The 22,824-nt window shown below is 40.2% G+C and overlaps 1 protein-coding gene across 21 annotated transcripts in view; it reads left to right on the top strand.

The window, feature by feature from the left end:
• EML5 (EMAP like 5) overlaps positions 1-22,824 on the top strand; it is a 160,965-nt gene that overhangs the window by 9,325 nt on the left and 128,816 nt on the right. For 20 of the 21 annotated variants that reach the window (XR_011569047.1, XR_011569046.1, XR_011569048.1 and 17 more), the window contains exon 2: positions 15,663-15,822. Coding sequence is in view for 16 of the 21 variants with exons in the window: in XM_070797980.1 (XP_070654081.1) it covers positions 15,663-15,822 (160 nt within the window). In the remaining 5 variants the exon portion in view is untranslated. Of the gene's footprint in view, positions 1-12,266; positions 14,669-15,662; positions 15,823-22,824 lie in introns of those variants that run through there. The other variant, XM_070797982.1, reaches the window with a different exon arrangement.

The following is a 22,824-nucleotide window of genomic DNA, read 5'->3' as shown; positions in this document are numbered from 1 at the left end:
GACCAAATATCCAATATGCTAGTATTGAAGAGGCATATAAATGATCTCACCCTCACCCTGTGAAATTCTAAAGTGGACAAAATTCACAAGGATAGTTGCTGCAGCACCCTAGATTCACTCCGGGAGAGGGCACAGTAGCTAGGACACTGTGTTTTGTAAAGCTTGAGACCACAGATTGCCACAAACCAAGCATGAAGCAGCCACTGACAGCTGACTGACTGCTGTGCAGGCCAAGTGTCTGCCTTTGTGGATCAGTGTTCTTCGACAGCAGAGGGCTGGAAGGAGCTAGACCGGGCCAGTGTAAACAAGCTGCCTTGCTGCAGTGGTATCTATTCTAATTATAAGGTGGCACATGGTTTCACTATATTGGCCAAAGACTGCAAGAACTTATATGAAAGCCTTAACAGCTCCTGGATTTCCTGTCTGCGGTATCACCCTCTGTTGGCTAATGTAATGTAAAAATGGATTGGATTGTTAAAAGATCAAGTGAAATATAGTGCCCACCTTAAAACACCGGTATGCTTATATCCATCTAAATTAGTAAGCTTGGCAAAAAAATACTAAAAAGTTCTTGGAATGAGAGGAGAGGCAATGGGACTGAAGCTAGACACTGCACCTTGGATCTAGCTGTTCTTGAGGCCACAGACGGGCTGAATTCATCATAACACCACTAAATTGTGTATATTTTTTCTTTTGGGATGGGTGGCTCATAATGCTGGATTGGGAAATAAGTAGTTGTGATTGTAGGAGGTGTTAACTCAGATTTCACTCTAAGAGTATCTTGTTCTTCACAATCAAGGAGAGATAACGGAGTTTACTTTAATACCCAGCTTGGGGAGCACACCGATAAAGCAAAGTGGTTGGATGTGAGGTGAGAATTCTGGATTATATCGTTGCCAAATTATGGATGGTATTCAGCCTCTTATTGGAGCCCAAACAAGGAAGAGGTCATGGTCATGGATCCTGGAATCATGGAATGTGTGGCAGAATAGGAGCACCTAATTGAACTTAAAGGGCCAGAAATAAATTTTTGGTATGAGAAGTGTACATAGCCTATTCCCCAGATCAGTTAGAAGAGCTGGGATACACAGTTGCCATTGATCCTCTTGTTGAGGAATCCCGCCACTCTTTCTGTTGCCGGGAATCATGTACCTATTTTACCTTCCAACCAAAGAGGACATTAATTCTCTTTTTTTTCATTACTTTGAAAGGACTTTCTTTCTTGGTCAGGAATACAGTACTAGACACTGCCTTTGCTGTGAATGAATTACGTATTCATTTCAGTTTATGGCATGTAATGACAATTGCCACAGGCAGTTACACCTAAGAATGTTGCAATTTTTACTTTTGTTAGGTTAGTGTAAAAGTAATTGCAGTTTTGCATTGTTGGAATTTGCTACTTGTTATTGGAATATGTTCTTAAATGCGGTTGTGGTATACATCATTTTAATGTGAATTTCTCACTTAAATTTTTTTTGCTACTGACTTATTACTTGCTGTTTATTTTATATATATTTTAGACTATGGAAATGATATTAGACAAAAAGCAGATTCAGGTGATTTTCTTATTTGAGTTCAAAATGGGTTGTAAAGTAGTAGAGACAACTTGTAACATTAACAGTGCATTTGGCTCAGGAACTCCTAATGAACATTCAAGAAGTGGTGGTTCAAGAAGTTTTGCAAATGGGATGAGAACCTTGAAGATGAAGAGTGTAGTGGCTGGCCATCAGAAGTTGACAGTGACCAATTGAGAGCCATCATCGAAGCTGCTCCCCTTACAACTACCCCACAAGTTGCCCCAAGAACTCAACATTGACCATTCAACGGTCATTCAGCATTTGAAGCAAATTGGAAAGGTGATAAAGCTCTGTAAGTGGGTGCCTCATGAATTGACCAAAAATTTAAAAAATCAGCATTTTAAAGTATCGTCCTCTCTTATTCTATGCAACAACAGTGAACTATTTCTCAATCAGATTGTGACATGCGATGAAAAGTGGATTTTATATGACAACTGGTGATAACCAGCTTAGTGGTTGGCCCAAGAGGAGGCTCCAAAGCATTTCCCAAAGCCAAACTTGCGCCAAAAAAAGGTCATGGTCACTGTTTGGTGGTCTGTTGCCCAACTGATCCACTAAAGCTTTCTGAATCCCGGTGAAACCGTAACATCTGAGAAGTATGCTCAGCAAATCACTGAGATGCACTGAAAACCACGGTGCCTAAAGCTGGCCTTGGTCAACAGGAGAGGCCAGTTCTTCTCCACAGCAACACCCCACCACACACTGCCCAGCCAGCGCTTCAAAAATGGAATGAATTGGGCTACGAAATTTTGCCTTATCCACTGTATTCACCTGACCTCTTGCCAACCAACTACCATTTCTTCAAGCACCTGGACAACTTTTTGCAGGGAAAACACTTCCACCACCAGCAGGAGGCAGAAAATGCTTTCCAAGAGTTCGTTGAATCCTGAAGCATGAGTTTTTACACCGTAGGAATAAACTTATTTCTCATTGGCAAAACATATGTTGATTTTAATGGTTCCTATTTTGATTAAGATGTGTTTGAGCCTAATTATAATGATTATAATTCCGAAACCACAATTATGTTTGCACCAACCTAATAGTATGATATTGCTTGTGGTATTGTTTAAATTAGCCACAAGATGATGGCCCTATCTTTACAGATACTAAGATTGATTGGGGGCAGGGCACAATTGACAACTGGGGGTGGAAAGTGGAAGGCTATGTTAAGTGTTAAAAGATAGGTGATAACTAATTACAGAATCCATAGACTGGTCATCATTACTTGGTTGCCCTGTGACTTTTCTAATAATAATTATTAGTTCAGTTCAGTTCAGTTCAGTTGCTCAGTCATATCCGACTCTTTGCGACCCCATGAACTGCAGCACGCCAGGCCTCCCTGTCCATCACCAACTCCCGGAGTTCACCCAAACTCACGTCCATTGAGTTGGTGATGCCATCCAGCCATCTCATCCTCTGTCGTCCCCTTCTCCTCCTGCCCCCAATCCTTCCCAGCATCAGAGTCTTTTCCAATGAGTCAACTCTTCGCATGAGGTGGCCAGAGTACTGGAGTTTCAGCTTTATCATCATGCCTTCCAAAGAACACCCAGGGCTGATCTCCTTTAGGATGGACTGATTGGATCTCCTTGCAGTCCAAGGGACTCTCAAGAGTCTTCTCTAACACCACACTTCAAAAGCATCAATTCTTTGGCGCTCAGCTTTCTTCACAGTCCAACTCTCACATCCATACATGACCACAGGAAAAACCATAGCCTTGACTAGGTGGACCTTTGTTGGCAAAGTAGTGTCTCTGCTTTTGAACATGCTATCTAGGTTGGTCATAACTTTCCTTCCAAGGAGTAAGCGTCTTTTAATTTCGTGGCTGCAGTCACCATCCGCAGTGATTTTGGAGCCCCCAAAAATAAAGTCTGACACTGTTTCCACTGTTTCCCCATCTATTTCCCATGAAGTGATGGGACCGGATGCCATGATCTTCGTTTTCTGAATGTTGAGCTTTAAGCCAACTTTTTCACTCTCCACTTTCACTTTCAACAAGAGGCTTTTGAGTTCCTCTTCACTTTCTGCCATAAGGGTGGTGTCATCTGCATATCTGAGGTTATTAATATTTCTCCCAGCAATCTTGATTCTACCTTGTGCTTCTTCCAGTCCAGCGTTTCTTGTGATGTACTCTGCATAGAAGTTAAATAAACAGGGTGACAATGTACAGCCTTGATGAACTCCTTTTCCTATTTGGAACCAGTCTGTTGTTCCATGTCCAGTTCTAACTGTTGCTTCCTGACCTGCATACAAATTTCTCAAGAGGCAGATCATTATGTTTTAAAAATTGTTAATACCTATTTATAAAAGAACATTGAAAAGTATGGAAAAAGAAAAATATTTACCCACAATCTTATATCTAGAGATATTACTACTTTGTTTCATTTATTTTTATTGTTTTTAATTTATGGCTGTGCTGAGTTGTCGTTGCTGTATGGGCTTTTTCTCTAGTGTGGCGAGCAGGGGCTGCCCTCTGACTGCACTGTGCAGGCTCCTCTCTGCAGTGGCTTCTCTTGCTGCAGAGCGCAGGCTCTCGGGCGCTCGGGCTTCAGTAGTCGCAGCTCCTGGGCTCTAGAGCACAGGCTCAGTAGTTGTGGCACACAACTATTAGTTGCTCGGCAGCATGTGAGATTTTTCCAGATCAGGGATCGAACTCATGTCTCCTGCATTGGCAGGAGGATCCTTTACCACTGAGTCACCAGGGAAGATCCTACTATTGTGTTTTAGATTATTTCCTTTGAAGTCTTTATAGGGTATGTAACATAAGACTTTAAGACTTCACTATTTATGTATTTTTTAAAAATAATTTTATTTATTTGGGGGGTTCCTTGGTGGCTCAGATGGTAAAGAATCTGCCTGCAATGCAGGAGACCTGACTTCAGTTCCTGGGCCGGGAAGATCTCCTGCAGAAGGGATTGAGTACCCACTCCAGGATTCTTGCCTGGAGAATCCCATGGACAGAGGAGACTGGTGGGCTCCTCCCCAGTCCACAGGGTCACAAAGAGTTGGACACTGAGTGGCTGATCAGTGACAAATATTGTATTATCTGGTTGTACCAAGTTTATTTACCCATTTACCTATTGAAGGACTTCTTGGTTACATCCACGTTTTGGCGATGATGAGTAAAGCTGTAAACATCCATGTGCAGGTTTCTGTGTGGACGTAAGTTTTCACTCCTTTGGATAAATCCCAAGGAGTACAGTTGCTGCATTGTTTGGGAAGGTGATGTTTAGTTTTGTAAGAAACTGCCAAACTCTCCTCCAAGTGACTGTTCTGTTTTTGCTCTCTCACCAGCAGTGTGTGAGAGCCCCTGTCACTCGACACCCTTGTCAGCATTTGGAGGTGTCGGTGTTCCTGATTTGGCCATTCTGATAGGCATGTAGTGGAGTCTTAGAGTTTTGATTTGCATTTTCCTAGTGACGTATGATATGGAGCAAGTTTTCATAAGCTGTGTATCTTCTTTGATGAGGAGTGTGTTAAGGTTTTTGCCCTGCTTTTTAATTGGGTGTTTTTATGGCTGAGTTTTCAGTTCCTTGTATATTTTGAATGTTGTTGTCCAGTCGCTCAGTCATGTCCGATTCTTTGCGACCTCGTGGACGGCAGCACGCCAGGCCTCCCCTGTCCATCACCAACTCCAGAGCTTGCTCAAACTCATGTCTGTCGAGTCAGTGATGCCATCCAACCATCTCATCCTCTGTTGCACCCTTCTCTTCCTGCCCTCACTCTTTCGCAGCATCAGGGTCTTCTCCAGTGAATCAACTTTTCACATCAGGTGGCCAAAGTAATGGAGCTTCAGCATCAGTCCTTCCAATGAATATTCATGGTTGATTTCCTTTAGGATTGACTGGTTTGATATCCTTGCAGTCCAGGAGACTCTCAAGAGTCTTCTCCAGCACCACAGTTCAAAAACATTGATTCTTTGGTGCTCAGCCTTCTTTATGGTCCAACTCCCACATCCATACATGACTACTGGAAAAACCATAGATTTGACTAGACGGACCTTTGTTGGCAAAGTAATGTCTCTGCTTTTTAATATGCTGTCTAGGTTTGTCATAGCTTTTCTTCCAAGGAGCAAGCGTCTTTGAATTTCATGGCTGCAGTCACCATCTGCAGTGATTTTCAATTCAGTTCAGTCACTCAGTCATGCCTGACTCTTTGTGACCCCATGGACTGCAGCACACCAGGCTTTCCTGTCCATCACCAACTCCTAAAGCTTGCTCAAACTCATGTCCATTGAGTTGGTGATGCCATCCAACCATCTTATCCTCTGTCATCCCCTTCTCCTGCCTTCAGTCTATCCCAGCATCAGGGTCTTTTCCAATGAGTCCATTATTCGCAGCAGGTGGCCAAAGTATTGGAGTTTCAACTTCAGCATTAATCCTTCCAATGAATATTCTGGACTGATTTCCTTTAGGGCAGACTAGTTGGATCTCCTTGCAGTCCAAAGGACTCTCAAGAGTCTTCTCCAACACCACAGCTCAAAAGCATCAATTCTTCAGCAGTGATTTTGGAGCCCCCCAAAATAAAATCTGTCATTGTTTCTCCATCTATTTTCTGTGAAGTGATGGGACCAGATGCCATGATCTTCATTTTTTGAATGTTGAATTTTAAGCCAGCCTTTTCACTCTCCTCTTTAATCAAGACGCTCTTTAGTTCCTCTTTGCTTTCTGCCATAGGGTGGTATCATCTGCATATCTGAAGTTATTGATATTTCTCTTGGCAGTCTTGATTCCAGCTTGGGCTTCATCCAGCCCGGCATTTTGCATGATGTACTCTGCATAGAAGTTAAATAAGCAGGGTGACAATATACGTTCTTGATGTACTCCTTTCCCAATTTGGAATCAGTCTGTTGTTCCATGTCCAGTTCTAACTGTTGCTTCTTGACCTGCATACAGATTTCTCAGGAGGCAGGTAAGGTGGTCTGATGTTCCCATCTCTTTAAGAATTTTCCAGTTTGTTGTGATCCACACAGTCAAAAAGGGTCTAGCATAGTCAGTGAAGCAGAAATAGATGTTTTTCTGGAATTCTTTTACAAATATTTTGTCCCATTTTCTCCCAGTCTGTGGCTTGTCTTCTAGTGCTCTTGCTATTGTCTTCCACAGGGCAGAATTTTTTATTTTTATTTTAATGAAGTCCAGCTTTCTTTCTTTCATGGATCCTGTGTTTAATGTTGTATCTAAAAAGGCATCACCATGCCCAAGGTCATCTAGATTTTCTCCTATGTTGTCTTCCAGGAATTTTGTAGTTTTACACATGGGTCTGTGATTCATTTTGAGTTAATGTGTCTAGACTCTTTTTCACGTGTAGACGCCCGGCTGTCCCAGCACCGTTTGTTCAGGGAGTCTGTCTGTGCTCCGGTGTAGTGCCTTTACTCGTTTGTCAAAAGTCAGTTGAGTATATTTATGGGGGTCTATTTCTGGGTCTCTGTTCTCTTCCATTGGTATATTTGTCTACTCTTTTGCGAATGCCATATTGTCTTTTTTTCTCTTCCAATTTTATTGAGTTTTATTTATCTCATGTGTAAGTTTGTACCTTTTGATCATCTTAATCCAATTCCCCATTCCATCCCCTGCCTCTGATACCTGACCTCTTTTTCTGTGAGTTTGATATTTGAAGTATAATTGACCTACAACACTATGTTAGTTCTTGTTACACAACGTAGTGATTCAGTATTTCTAAACATTTCAAAACGATCGCCGTGGTAAGTCTAGTTAAGATATGTCACCATACAAGATGCTACGTAGTTAGGGACTGTGTTCTCCACACTGTACATAGCCTTCTCTGTGTGTGTGAGTGTGTATTTAAGTTACTGATCTCTTAAGTTCAAACTCTCTTTACCAATCCTTCAGCACCCGCACCACGTTTACTGTTTTTAGCATCGTGTTTTACATCTTTGTGTTTCGTGTGTCCCTTAACTGCATATTGTGGACATACATGATCCCGTGACTTTTGCCCACCAACCTCCTTGCTGTGGCGCCTTTACTAATTTTACTGTATGTTTGTCTTCACTAGTGAGATTTTTCCCTTTCATAATTTTCATGTTTCTATTTCTGGCCTTTTCTTTTTCACTTAGAAATGTCCCTTTAGCGTTTCTTATAAAGCTGGTTTAGTGGTGCTAAACTCTTTTAGTTTTTGCTTGTCTTTAAAACTTTTGATCTCTACATAAAATCTGAACACAAGCTTTACCAGGTCATAAAGCTTTACCTACTTGGTTATAGGTTTATCCCTTTCATCACTTAAAATGTATCATGCCACTCCCTCCTGGCCTGCAGTTTCTACTGAAAGGTCCTTTGTGGGAGTTCCCTTGTACATAACTTGCTACTTTCCCTTGCTGCATTTAACATTCTCTCTCTCTAATTTTTATGTCTTGGTGTGGTCCTCTTTGGGTTGATCCTGTTGGGGACTTCCTGTGCTTCCTGGACCTGGATGTCTATATCCTTCCTCAGGTTAGGGAGGTTTCCAGCTGTTGTGTCTTCAAATATGTTCTCTGCTCTCTCTCTCTCTCTCTCTTTTTCTGGGACCCCTATAATTTGAATGTTAATATGCTTGATGTTGTATCACAGGTCTCTTAAGCTGTCCTCATTTTTTTTTTATTCTTTCTTTTGTTCAGCTTGAGTGATTTCCATTACTTGTCTTCCAGTTCACTAATCTGTTCCTCTGTACCATTTAATATACTGTTGATTCCTTGTAGTGTATTTTCCATTTCAGTTCCTGTGTTCTTCATCTCTGTTTGGTTTTTCTTTATCTTTCTAAACTTTCTATGAGAAACTTCTGTTCATCCAATCTTCTCCCAAATTCTCTGAACACTTCTACAGTCGTTACCTAGAACTCTCTATAGCGTAGCTTGCCTATTTCCCTTCACTCAGTTCTTCTTTGTCCCAACAGCACAGCCCCACTCGGTCATCAGAACTCTGGGGGTGCCCGCTACATGGGCTGTGTGGGTCCTACTGTTACGAGCATCTGATAGATATGGCTGGCCCACGTTCCAGTCAGTTGCCAGGCACTGACTTGCGTGGAGGATGCTGGCTACTGGTGGGCAGGGTTGAACAGCAAGGCTGCTGACTGTCCTGGAGCTAGTGCTGGCCCATTGGTGGTTTGCGCTGGTTTCTGGAGTGGGTGGTTGCGGTGCTGGGGTGTTCCAAATATACTGGCCTGCAGGTGGGTGGGGCCAGTTTCAGCATAGCTAGAGTCTGGGGTGTCCCCAAAGTGGTGTTGGCCAATAGTGAGACTGGCTAGATCCCGGGGCATCTGGCTAAGCGGCCCAGGGTGTGTTGGAGTTGTTATCAGCCAGCTAGCAGGCAGGGTTGGGTCCTGGGGTCTCTAGCTGCAAGGCCAGGGGGTTCCAAGCTGGTGTTTGCCTGCTGGTGGGTGAGGCAGAGGCCTAAGGGATTCTAGGGCTAATGCTTGTTCCCTGCTGGGCAGAGCTGGGGGTCCCAGAGTTGGTGTTTCTCCTCACTGGTAGTGGGGAGGGAAATTTACATACGAGGCATGTCTTGGGCAGCTGCGTGACAAGGAGATCTCTGTACACCTGCCCGCTAGAATCTCAAGCATTTATATAGCGACCTTAACAGGGTATGGAGTCTCTAGTTGCCTGGGTTCAGTTCTTAGGTCAGTTGGTGGTCATGTCTTCTCAGTAACCTCCTCCAACATTCAGATAAGTTGGGAAGAACTGACATCTTTTTTTTACCCTAATAACTGTCATCTTGATAGTACTGAGTCTTCCTATCCATGAATATAGAATATCTATTTTTTATAGTTCTTGATTTCATTCATCAGAGTTTTGTGGGTTTCCTCATATAGATTTTGTATCTATTTTGTTAGATATATGCCTAAATATTTCTGTTTGGGGTGTTAATATAATGGTATTGCATTTTCAACTTCAGATTCCACTTGTTTACTGTCAGTATTAGGATAACAATTAATTTTGTATGTTAACTTTGTATCCTGCAGCCTTACTATAGTCATGTATTAGTTCCAGGAATTTTTTTTTTTTTTTTGGCTGATTTTTTTTTTAATTTTCTACATAGGTGATTGTGTCATCTATGAACAAAGACAGTTTTATGTCTTCCTTCCCAATCTATATACCTTTTATTTCCTTTTCTTGTATTATTGCATTAGCAAGGCCTTCCAGTATATTATTTGAAAAGGAGTGGTGAAGGGGGACATTGATGACTTGGACCTGATCTTTGTGGGAAAGCTTAGAATTTCTCACCATGAAATATGATGTTAGCTGTGAGTTTTTGTAGATACTCTTTATAAGGTTGACACAAAGTTCTTCTGTATTCCTAGTTTCCTGAGAGTTTTTATCATGAATAAGTATACTTATAGTGTAAGTATGCTTACAGTATAAGGTTTTATAAGGAATAGTGTTTGTCTATGCCTTTTCTGCATCTATTGATATGGTCATATGATTTTGCTTTTTTAGTCCATTGGCATGGTGGACCCATCAGTTGATTTTTTAATGATATTAATACCTCAGATAGTATTCCACATAGTTGTGGTGTATAATTCTTTTTATACTCCTTTAGATTTGATTTGCTAAGCAAGTTACATTTGACCTGAAGCATGAATTATTTGAATGAAGCAAGATTTGGAAGATCATTCTAGAGACAAAGACCTTTGAGGGCATAATAAGTTTGGCCTTTTCAACAGACAGAAAGGCCAGTGTGTCTGAAATGTGGTGAACAAAAGGGAGAATTGTAGAAGTTGAGGTTTGAGAAGTAGGTGAAGGTTATGTATTGTAGAGCCTTGTAAGTGCCGTAATAAATAGTTTGGATTTTATTCTGATTGTAATAGGAAGCTGTTGGGGGATTTTAACTAGGTGAAATTTATATTGTTTTAAAAGATCACTCTGGTTATGTTAAGAAAACCCTGAAGGGATGCAATGGAGGAAGAAGGGCAGGTGGCTCAGATTCAGGTTGAGGCAGAGAAGATGGGGGTGATGATAGGGTCATTGGATAGGCTAACAGAATGTGTGTGATAAATTTGAAAGGGAAAGGGGTGAGGGTTAAATTTAGCTTCTTGGTCTGAGCAACTGAGTGGCCAGTGATGTCGTATACTAGGGTGGGGAATTAAGGAGGGAAAAGTTCTGGATGTGTTAAATGTGAGTTGCCCACAACACATCTTTTCCTCCTGGCTGGAGATACAATTTGGGTGTCAATCACAGTATATGTGATTTTAAAACTTGGTTGGAAAAATTTAATGTTATGAATTCTGATGCTCACAAAATTGATATATACATTTAATGCAACTCCACTAAACATTGTAGCAGATTTTCTGTGAGGTATCAGAATTAGATATAAAGTTATTTAAAATTTTATATGAAAGAATAAATCTATAAGAATAGACAAGCTGAGTTAAAAAATAAAAAAGATATAATAAAAGAATAGTGAGGGGGAGGAGTGTTAATAGATACTGCTGCTGCTGCTGCTAAGTCACTTCAGTTGTGTCCGACTCAGTGTGACCCCATAGACGGCAGCCCACCAGGCTCCCCCGTCCCCGGGATTCTCCAGACAAGAACACTGGAGTGGGTTGCCGTACTAGAACATACTAAAAGAATCACTCTAATAAATAGAATATGATTTTTCATGGGAATAGACAAAAAGTTCTGTGGGACATAATTGAGAATACAGATACAGGTATGACATAGAAATTTAATATATATTTAATATCTAAAAGAAATCATATACTTAACAAATGATGCTAGCTCAACTAGAATAAAATTGGGATAAAACTGAATTGAATTCTTTCTTATGCCACATATAAAAATAAATTCCTGATGGATTAAAGACATGAGTGAAAACAGTATTCCCTCTCAGTATCTCTTCAGTCAACGACTTAACCATGCTGCTACTGCTGCTGCTAAGTCACTTCAGTTGTGTCCGACTCTGTGTGTCCCCACAGACGGCAGCCCACTAGGCTCCTCTGTCCCTGGGATTCTCCAGGCAAGAATACTGGAGTGGGTTGCCATTTCCTTCTCCAGTGCATGAAAGTGAAAAGTGAAAGTGAAGTCGCTCAGTCGTGTCCAACTCTTAGTGACACCATGGACTGTGGCCCACCAGGTTCCTCCATCCATGGGATTTTCCAGGCAAGAGCACTGGAGTGGGGTGCCATCGCCTTCTCTGAGATGGCCCTTCAAATATTATACCACTTTTGTCATAAATGGACTAACAGAGATAATACTTCAACATTATGGCATCAGCAGAACACCATTTACTTGACACACTAGTTTTCAGTCAGAGAGGGCATGATGTATAATAGATTTGAATCGTGCATCTTATTTGGATGAACCCAAATATTTGCCTTGCATACACCCATCACAGAAGGATGGAGTATTTTCTACATATTTTCAATCTCATACACATGTATTATTTACACATTTTGAAATGTTCTAATTTCTTTTTATGTTTATCTAAAGGTGCTTTCCGGAGAAGGCAATGGCACCCCACTCTAGTACTCTTGCCTGGAAAATCCCATGGATGGAGGAGCCTGGTAGGCTGCAGTCCATGGGGTCGCTAAGAGTCGGGCACGACTGAGTGACTTCACTTTGACTTTTCACTTTCATGCATTGGAGAAGGAAATGGCAACCCACTCCAGTGCTCTTGCCTGGAGAATCCCAGGGACCGGGGAGCCTGGTGGGCTGCCGTCTGTGGGGCTGCACAGAGTCGGACACGACTGAAGCGACTTAGCGGCAGCAAAGGTGCTTTCTGGGCAATTTGTGGGTGTTTTTAACTTTTTTTTTGGAGTGTAGTTGATGAACAGTGTTGTGTTAGTCTCAGGTGTACAGTGAAGTGACTCAGTTGATGGGTTGGCCAAAAAGTTCAATGCATAGGAAACCCCAGACAGCTTTTTGGCCAACCCAATATATAAATACGTGTGTATCCATTCTTTTTCAAAAATTCTTTTCCCATTTAGGTTGTTACAAATATTGAGCAGAGTTCCCTGTGTAGGGCCTTGCTGGTTATCCATTTAAAATATGTGTACAATCCCAAACTCCCTACCTATCCTTTCCTTCCACCCTTCCCCCTGGTTACCATGAGTTCATTCTCTAAGTCTCTGACTCTGTTTCTTTTCTGTAAATAAGTTCATTTGTATAATTTCTTTTTAGATTCTGCATTATAAGTGATATTGTATGACCTTTCTTTGTCGGACTTACTTCACTTAGTATCTCCAGGTCCATCCAGTGTGTGCGTGTGGGCTAAGTCACTTCAGTTGTGTCCAACTCTTTGTGACCCCATGGACTATACAGTCCATGGAATTCTCCAGGCCAGCATACTGGAATGGGTGGCTGACTCAGTATATATAAATATAGATAGATACCATATCTTCTTTTGGAGAAGGCAATGGCACCCCACTCCAGTACTCTTGCCTGGAAGATCCCATGGGTGGAGGAGCCTGCTGGTGGGCTGCCATCTATGGGGTCACACAGCGTCAGACACGACTGAAGCGACTTAAGCGTTAGCATATCTTCTTTATCCATTTCTCTGTCAGTGGACATTTAGGTTGCTTGCATGACTTGGCTGTCGTAAACAGTGCTGCAGTGCACATGTGGGTGCGTGTATCCTCTCAGACCATGTCCTTCTCTGGATATATGCCTGTGAGTGGGATTGCAGGATCATTTGGTGGCTCTATTTTTTAGTTTTTTTCAACCGTAGTACTGTTCTTCGCAGTAGCTGTACCAGTTAACATTTTCACTAACAGTATAAGAGGATTCTCTTCTCTCCACACCCTCTCTAGTGTTTATTGTTTGTAGATTTTTTAATGATGGCCATTTTGACTAGTGTTAGGTGATATTGTATAAAATTTTTGATTTTCATTTCTCTAATAATTAGAGATGTTGAACATCTTTTCACGCACCTCTTGGCCATCTGTATGTCTGCTTGGAGAAATGTCTGTGTAGGTCTTCGGCCCTTTGTTTTAGATTGGGTTGTTTGTTTTGATGATATTAAGCCACATGAGCTGTTTGTAAATTTTGGAGACTAGTCCACTGTTGGTCACATCATTTGCAAATATTTTCTCCTATTTTGTGGGTTGTCTTTTTGTTTTCTTTATGGTTTACTTTGCTGTACAAAAGCTTTTGAGTTTATTTAGGTCCCATTTGTTTATTTGTTTTTATTTCCGTTACTCTGGGAGATGGATTGACAAAGATAGTGCTGTGATTTATGGCAAAGAGTGTTCTGTCTGTGTTTTCCCTCTATGAGTGTTACAGTGTCCAGTCTTACATTTAGGTTGTTAATCCATTTTGAACTTATTTTTGTGATGATGTTAAAGAATGTTCTCATTTCATTTTTTTAAAAGGTAGCTGTCCAGTTTTGCCAGACCATGTATTGAAGAGACTCTCCATCATTGTACAGCCTCACCTCCTGTGTTGATTAATTTACCAGAGATATGTAGGTTTATTTCTGGGCTTTCAACCCTGTTCCATTCACCTGTGTTTCTGTTTTTGTGCCAGTACCACACTGTTGATGACTGTAACTTTGTAGTAAAGTCTGAAGTCAGGGAGCTTGATTCCTCCAGCTCTGTTTCTCTTTCTCAAGATTGTTTTGGCTCTTTGGGGTCTTTTATGTCTCCATATAAAGTTTAATTTTTTTAGTTCTAGTTCTGTGAAAAATATCATTGGTAATTTGATAGGGATTGCATTGAATCTGTAGATTGCCATGTGTAGTATAGTCATTTTTAACATTTAGTATTCAAATCTAAGAACATGCTGTCTTTCTGTGTCATCATTTTTTTTTTCTGTCAGAGTCTTATAGTTTTTTGGAGCACAGGTCTTTTGTCTCTTTGTATACATTTATTCCTGGGTTCTTTATTCTTTTTAAAAAACATTTGTGTATGTATTTATGATTGTGTCGGGTCTTAGCTGTGGCACGTGAGACCCTTCACTGCAGCGTGCAGGCTTCTCTCTGGTTGTGCCGCGCAGGCTCCACAGCGCCCCCGCGTGGTTTGCGGCGCGCAGGCTCTTGAGACGCGCCCAGGTTTAACGGTTGTGGTGCTAGCACGTGGGATCTTAGTCCCCCACCAGAGATCGAGCCCATGTCCTCTGCACTGGCAGGCGGATGCTTAACCACTGGGCCACCAGGGAAGTCCCAGAAGAGGTTGGATTTTTGTCAAATGTTTTTTCTGCATCTAATGAAATGAATGTGTATGGGAGTTTGGGTGTCCTTTATTTATTGATTTTTATTTATTGATGTACTATATTGGTTTTAATTTGAACAAAACTTGTTGAAAGAAGCTTCCATTCCCGCTTATCTTTCCTCTCAGTAGTTTCTCACTTAGTGCTCCTTGACTCGATGATACCGTCCCTGACCATCCAGCTGCCCACCAGAAACCAAGCGTTGTCTTAGACTGTTCCCTTTCCCCTACTCAGTACGTCAAATCTGTTGATTCTGTTTTTGGCCTCCTAACTTTTCCCTCTTCCCTCCTAACTTCCCTCTTGGAAGTTCATCTTCCACCCTGATGCCAGGAGTGATTTTGTTTCTCCCAAAGAGGAAGCTAATCATCTAAATACACTTGTAGAAAAATTTATGAAGTAGAAATTTATATTCATTCTCTGCCTTCTGCTGATGTGTGTAAAGCACTATCAACTGTTTGGCCCTTGTCTTATCTTTAAAGACTTATAGACTACTTTCTGTGAATTATGAGTGACTTTTCTGTTTTTTTTAAATGGGATTTGTAATTTTATGTTATCATAGGAGTTGCTTGAACACTAAGAATTTGTCTAACTTTTATACAGTGAAAGAGTAAATGGGAGAGAGAGCTTAAAAGAAGGTTAATACCAAATAAGAAAATGGCAAGTGGTAGGGTTGATACTAATTCATTTCTGTGGTTCAGTCGAGTACTTGTGAGAATTCTTTTTTTTTTTTTTTTTTGATAAGTTTACACACACTGCGTCATATAACAGGATTATAAAGCCTGTCGTAACTGCTTATCACATGTACCATTGAAGTAACTCTTAGCATGGGTTTTTATGGAAGTTATTTTAAATCCAAATTATTTTAAGTAGATAAATAATGAAAGTCTTAATTTTTACATTGATATAACAGCTCCATAAGCAGTTTTAAATCTGTTTATTTATGATTGATTTTGCAGCCTTGCATTGCACCCTGAACGAGCACTGGTAGCAACAGGACAAGTTGGGAAAGAGCCTTATATCTGTGTCTGGGATTCATACACTGTGCAGACCGTGTCAGTTCTGAAGGACGTTCATACACATGGTATAGCTTGCTTAGCATTCGACTTAGATGGGCAGGTATGTTAAAATTTTTTCTCTTTTTCTAAGCTGTGTTTTTAAAATGTGTATTATAAATTATTGTAAACCTGTAGGTATTAAATTGGAAAGCAATTGACAAAAAGCATTTGTTCAAGGTGGATGTGGGTAGATGGGGTGGGTGGTAGATATATATAAGAAAAATAAGAATAATGAGTTTTTATTTCACTGTATGAAGAACTTTTCAGCTGAATTAATTTGTACTATAAAGGCCTAAGTGATTCTGAGTCAGGGGAACATTACCTGGTTGTTCTAGAAAATTTTACATATGACTCTTTTCCAGGTATTAAAAGATAAGAAGGTATCTTAGAAAAATTTATGTTTCTCTAAGAGCTATAACCATTTTAATTTTTAGTTATTTATATATTTCTATTAAAATTATATTTTTAGTTGAAAACAATGAGGTAGTTCTTATATGAGCTATTTTATATAAAGTCAAGGTTCATAGCAAAAGATGTAATCATCATTCTACTTACTAATCAGTTCCAAAATTACTGTTTACTTCTAGTCAGTGATTTTTAAAACACTAAGCCAACAGCTGTTTTGTGGTACTTTCATGGAACTTGTTATACCTAACATTTAGTTAAGAAGTGGTAAGAAGTTAGTTTTTGCAGATTTAGTTAATTTATAATCTTTAAAAGTTTTACAGTGAAATTAAACTTTAAAAATCATTTTAACTTTTAGAAGAATTTTAGTTGTCTGCTTTTTAATTCTTAAAATTAATTTTTTACATCTGTATTTCACAGAAACACATTACATTTTGCTTGAGTCACTTGGTAGCCAGTAGGTATTTTAATATATAACTCTGAGGAATAGCTTCTTTGAGTAGCATAGATTAATATGACTTTCTGATAAGAGTCTGGTAAGAGATCTATAAAATCTATGAAGATGTAACTTGAACTTCTCATTTGCAGAAAAATGTGCTTCTAGGTTTAGAATCACTGGGTAGCAGTGACTGGCAATTCCAGAACCTTAATTCATGTCCTATTTTGCTATTATTGTCAGTTCCCTTAATGTCCTCATATCAGAATTTCATTTTCCTTCTTGAAAGGAAGAAAATAATATTCTCTCCTTACTTTGCAAGAGATTGTCTTATGAAACAAACCAACAAAAGTTGTTTTTTAAATCATTTTCCAGAAGTATTATGATATCTAAGATGGTTTAACTATACTTGTATACTTCAAATATAGATTTTTTTTTCTTAATTTTAAAATTACCCTTTCTAAATGTATTGCGGTGCTGAGGAATTTCTCTTATATGAAATGAGAAATGATGCCAGGAGCTTTTACTAACTGAAAGCTTTATTTAATTTTGCTTGTTTTAAGTAATTTATAAGAAACATCTTGGGTACATGCATTTGATTATCACAGATCTTCATAAGAACATGTTACTTAAAAATGTAAGCTTATAAAATCATAGCTAAAAGTTATTGAGCACATACTAATTGCCAGGCATTGTGCTAAGCTTACATTATCTCATTTAATCCTCACAACAATCCTATGAAATAGATATTATTATTATCTCTATTTTACAGATAAAGAAACTGAGACTTAGAGAGGTTAAATAACTTGCCCCAGGTTACACAGCTAGTAAATGGAGCCAGAGCGGGAACCCAGGTCAGTCATACTCCAAAGCTCATGTTTTTAACCCCAATACCCTACTGCCTCCCAAACATGGAACCAAGGAGGTGATTATTTATATTTCAGGAGGAATTCATTCATTTTAAGTACAGTAGAAACTCGTAAGGAACTGTGATCAATTGAAAATTAAGAGTATTTCTGAAATAATGCTAATCAGAAGATGCTTTAGTTAAGAAATTTGAGAACATATTATCCACTAATATCTGTAACTGTTTGTGAAATACCAATTAGGAAATACTAATTTTTGAATTTTTTACTAGATTTGAAACTGTAAGTGATCAATTAAGATTTATCCAGTGAATGAGTCTTCCTGTTAGTAGTATGCTGAATTTTCTTTTTTTCCTAGCTGTTTTTTCCTAAATGGATTGACTATCCATGCTAATACTGGAAGTCTGTCTTATTGGGAATAATCAGGGCATGAGAAGGCTATATAAATTCACATCAAACAGAGATTAAAATTTCATAGTAAATGAGAGAGAGGAGATATGAGGAAACCATAATCTATAAAAGCCATTCACATAATTAACAAAATCTAAGTTATAGTTAAAACTCTGCCAATTTATAGTATGAACTAAGAATAAAATGTTAATTTTTAACCTGACTTTGTCAGTTTTATGCTGATATAAAGTAAAATGTTTTACTTTGCCTTTTACCTTTGATTTTTGACACATGACTATGAAGAGAGTCTTTTTGCAAAAATATTAAAGGAATTCAATGATTTTATTCCTAGGGCCTTTTAGTAGTCTCTTAACATCTAGCCATATCTGAAGTGCCTATTGTATTGTTTTTGAGTTTTCATCTCTTCTGTTGCTTGCCAGATCCTGATTTCTTGCGGCTTTCTATATGATTTGACCAATGTTTACTCTGTTGAGTCCTACATATTTTGCACAATTTGTGATTTTTACTTTGTGACATCTGTAACAACTAGTCCTCACTCAATATTGAAATCACAAGGACCCCCCACCCAATACTAGACTCTTTTAAGTTTAATTACCTACTGTGTGAGTGTGTTTCACACTTGCAGAAGCTTGTGGAATGCATCTAGTTGTGCCTATTGCGATGTTTTTCTCATCTGAGTATTTAGTATGCTAGAACTTTTTAATGAATACAGCCGACCACTGAACGATGCAGGGCTTAACATACATAAAACTTGTGGTTGGCCCTCTGTGTACACGGTGCCTTTGCCTCTGTGGACTCAGCCAGCTGCAGACGCGCAGTGCTGCAGGGTTCACTGTTGAAGAGCACCCGAGGGTAAGTGAAGCCAGCAACTTCAAAGCTTTACTTCTGGGTTAACTAAAGACACAACCAAGACTTTCTTTGGAAATAGGATCAGGAAGGAATTTGGGAAGCTGGATAGAGGCTTCTTTATCTGTTTTTTCCTCCCTGTTACTTCTTTGTTGTTCTGTTGCTCAGTCGTGTCCGACTCTCTGAGAACCCATGGACTGCAGCACGCCAGGCCTCCCTGTCCATCACCATCTACCGGAACTTGCTCAGACTTGTATCTATTGAGTTGGTGATGCCATCCAACCATCTCATCCTCTGTCATCCCCTTCTCCGTTTGCCTTCAATCTTTCCCAGCATCAGGGTCTTTACCAGTGAGTCAGCTCTTCACATCACATGGCCAAAGTATTGGAGCTTCAGCTTCAGCATCAGTCCTTCCAATGAATATTCAGGACTGATTTCCTTTAGGATTGACTGGTTTGACCTCCTTGCAGTCCAAGGGACTCTCAAAGTCTTCTCCAACATCACAGTTCAAAGCATCAATTCTTCGGCACTCAGCCAACTCTCACATCCATAAATGACTAATGGAAAAACCATAGCTTTGACTAGACATATCTTTGTTGGCAAAGTAATGTCTCTGCTTTTTAACATGCTGTCTAGATTTGTCATGGCTGTTCTTCCACGTTGCAAGTGTCTTTGAATTTCATGGCTGCAGTCACCATCTGCAGTGATTTTGGAGCCCCAAAAAATAAAGTCTGTCACTGTTTCCGTTGTTTCCCTGTCTATTTGCCATGAAGTGATGGGACCAGATGCTATGATCTTAGCTTTTTGAATGTTGAGTTTTAAGCCAAATTTTTCACTCTCCTCTTTCACTTTCATCAAGAGGCTATTTAGTTCCTCTTCGCTTTCTGCCATAAGGGTCATGTCATCTGCATATCTGAGGTTATTGGTATTTCTCCCGGCAATCTTGATTCCAGCTTGTTCCTCATCCAGCCTGGCATTTCGCATGATGTACTCTGCATAGGAGTTAAATAAGCAGGGTGACAATATACAGCCTTGATGTACTCCTTTCCCAATTTGGGACCAGTGCATTGTTCCCTGTCCACTTCTTGACCTGCATACAGATTTCTCAGGAGGTGGGTACGGTGGTCTGGTATTCCCATCTCTAAGAATTTTCCAGCTTGTTGTGATCCACACAGTCAAAGGCTTTAGTGTAGTCAGTAAAGCAGAAGTAGATGTTTTTCTGGAATTCTCTTGCTTTTTCTATGATCCAGCAGATGTTGGCAATTTGATATCTGATTCCTCTGCCTTTTCTAAATCCAGCTTGAACATCTGGAAGCTCTCAGTTCACATACTGTTGAAGCCTAACTTGGAGAATTTTGAGCATTACTTTGCTAGCATGTGAAATGATTGCAATTGTGTGGTAGTTTGAATATTCTTTGGCACTGCCTTTGGAATTGGAATGAAAACTGACCTTTTCCTGTCCTGTGACCACAGCTGAGTTTTCCAAATTTGCTAGCATATTGAGTGCAGCACTTTCACAGCATCGTCTTTTAGGATTTGAAATAGCTCATCTGGAATTCCATCACCTCCACTAGCTTTGTGCATAGTGATGCTTCCTAAGGCCCACTTGACTTCACATTCCAGGATGTCTGGCTCTAGGTGAGTGATCACACCATCATGATTATCTGAGTCATGAAGATCTTTTTTGTATAGTTCTTCTGTGTATTCTTGTGTAACCTCTTAATATCTTCTACTTCTGTTAGGTCCACACCATTTCTGTCCTTTACTGTGCCCATCTTTGCATGAAATGTTCCCTTGGTATCTCTAATTTTCTTGTAGAGATCTCTAGTCTTTCCCATTCTATTGTTTTCCTCTATTTCTTCCCTTGATCACTTTGGAAGGCTTTCTATCTCTCCTTGCTATTCTTTGGAACTCTGCATTCAGGCAGTATATCTTTCCTTTTCTCCTTTGCCTTTCACTTCTCTTCCTTTCTCAGCTATATGTAAGACCTCCTCAGACAGCCATTTTGCCTTTTTTGCATTGCTTTTTCTTGGGGATGGTTTTGATCACCACCTCCTATACAGTGTTATGAACCTCTGTCCATAGTTCTTCAGGTACTCTTATCAGATCTGATTCCTTGAATCTATTTGTCACTTCCACTGTATAATCATAAGGGATTTGATTTATGAATGGCCTAGTGGTTTTCCCTGCTTTCTTCAATTTAGTCTGAATTTCGCAATAAGGAATTTATGATCTGAGCCACAGTCAGCTCCTGGTCTTGTTTTGCTGACTATATAGAGCTTCTCCATCTTCGACTGCAAAGAATATAATCAGTATGATTTTGATGTTGACCATCTGGTGATGTCCATGTTTAGATCATCTCTTGTGTTGTTGGAAAAGGGTGTTTGCACACCAGTGCATTCTCTTGGCAAAACTCTGTTAGCCTTTGCCCTGCTTCATATTGTACTCCAAGGCCAACCTTGCCTGTTACTCCAGGTATCTCTTGACTTCCTACTTTTGCATTCCAGTCCCCTATGATGAAAAGAACATCTTTTTTTTGGTGTTAGTTCTGGAAGGTCTCGTAGGTAGGTCTTCATAGAACCGTTTAACTTCAGTTTCTTCAGCGTTAGTGGTTGAGGCATAGACTTGGATTACTGTGATATTGAATGGTTGGCCTTGTCATTTTTTTGATTGCACCCAAGTACTGCATTTTGGACTCTTTGTTGACTATGAGGGCTACTCCATTTCTTCTAAGGGATTCTTGTCTGCAGTAGTAGATATAATGCTAAATCACTTCAGTTGTGTCTGACTCTTGGTGATCCCATGGATGGCTGCCCGCCTGGCTCCCCTGTCCATGGGATTCTCCAGGCAAGAATACTGGAGTGGTATTCTTTCTTCAAGTAGGTATAATGGTCATCTGAATTAAATTTGCCCATTCCAGTTCATTTAGTTCACTGATTCCTAAAATGTCGATGCTCACCCTTGTTCTTAGTTATCTTGAAAGGAGCTGTTCCTTCTGTCTGCTTCTTAAATATCAGTGTTCCTGCTCATATAGCTTTCTTTCCCTTCATCCCCTCACTTTAGTTATTCTCTTTCGGGATTACGACATCTATGACTTTAACTCCTGTATCAATTAACAGTGGCCCCAGCTTCTCTCCACAACTCCATATGATGCAGTGATTTAGTCACTTAAGTCATGTCCGATTCTTGTGACCCTATGGACTGTAGCCTGCCAGGCACCTCTGTCTTTGGGATTTTCCAGGCAAGAGTACTGGAGTGGGTTGCCATTTCCTTCTCCAACTCCATATAGCCTCCTTGAATGTCATATAGATATACCATTTATTACATGTTTAAAACTGAATTCTCTTTATTCTAACTCATAAAGAAACAAAACTTATTCTTTCTCCTGTTCTGGCTACCTCTCTAGTCTTGTCTCCTGCTACTTCACAGCAGGCAGCTCTTCCCCTCAGCCACGTCAAAGTACTAGCTCTTTCCTGAAAGCACCATTATCTATCTCATCTTGGTATACTTTGGTCTGAAATACGTTTTGTTTTACTTTTGTGCCCAACTGTCTCCTAAAATATGGTTGAAGCATTACTTTCACTGGAAAACTTTATCCACACCTGTGAGAAAGGATGATAAGGTACAAAATTATAGAAATCTAAGACGGCAGTATTTGCTTGGTTGTTTCTGCCTTTTCCTCTCTGCTGTTGCTTAATCTGTGGTTGCTGTTGCTGCTGCTGCTAAGTTGCTTCAGTCATGTCTGACTCTGTGCGACCCCACAGACGGCAGCCCACCAGGCTCCTCTGTCCCTGGGATTCTCCAGGCAAGAACACTGGTGTGGGTTGCCATTTCCTTCTCCAATGTATGAGAGTGAAAAGTGAAAGTGAAGTCACTCAGTCATGTCCAATTCTTTGCAACCCCATGAACTGCGGCCCACCAGGCTTCTCCATCCATGGCATTTTCCAGGCAAGAGTACTGGAGTGGGGTGCCATCTGTGGTTAGGGAGGTTGATTTGGGCCATGCAGTGTTTATCAGGGCCACAGAGGAAGTGCTCCCAGGTCTACTTTGTCACTGCCTGGACAGAGCTAGATGCTCTGGGGCCCTGCTGAGAGGTACG

The sequence above is a fragment of the Bos indicus genome, chromosome 10 (assembly GCF_029378745.1).
Source record: "Bos indicus isolate NIAB-ARS_2022 breed Sahiwal x Tharparkar chromosome 10, NIAB-ARS_B.indTharparkar_mat_pri_1.0, whole genome shotgun sequence".
Taxonomy (NCBI): Eukaryota; Metazoa; Chordata; class Mammalia; order Artiodactyla; family Bovidae; genus Bos; species Bos indicus.
The sequence above is the reverse complement of the archived record's forward strand: the minus strand, read 5'-3'. Positions and strand labels throughout refer to the sequence as shown.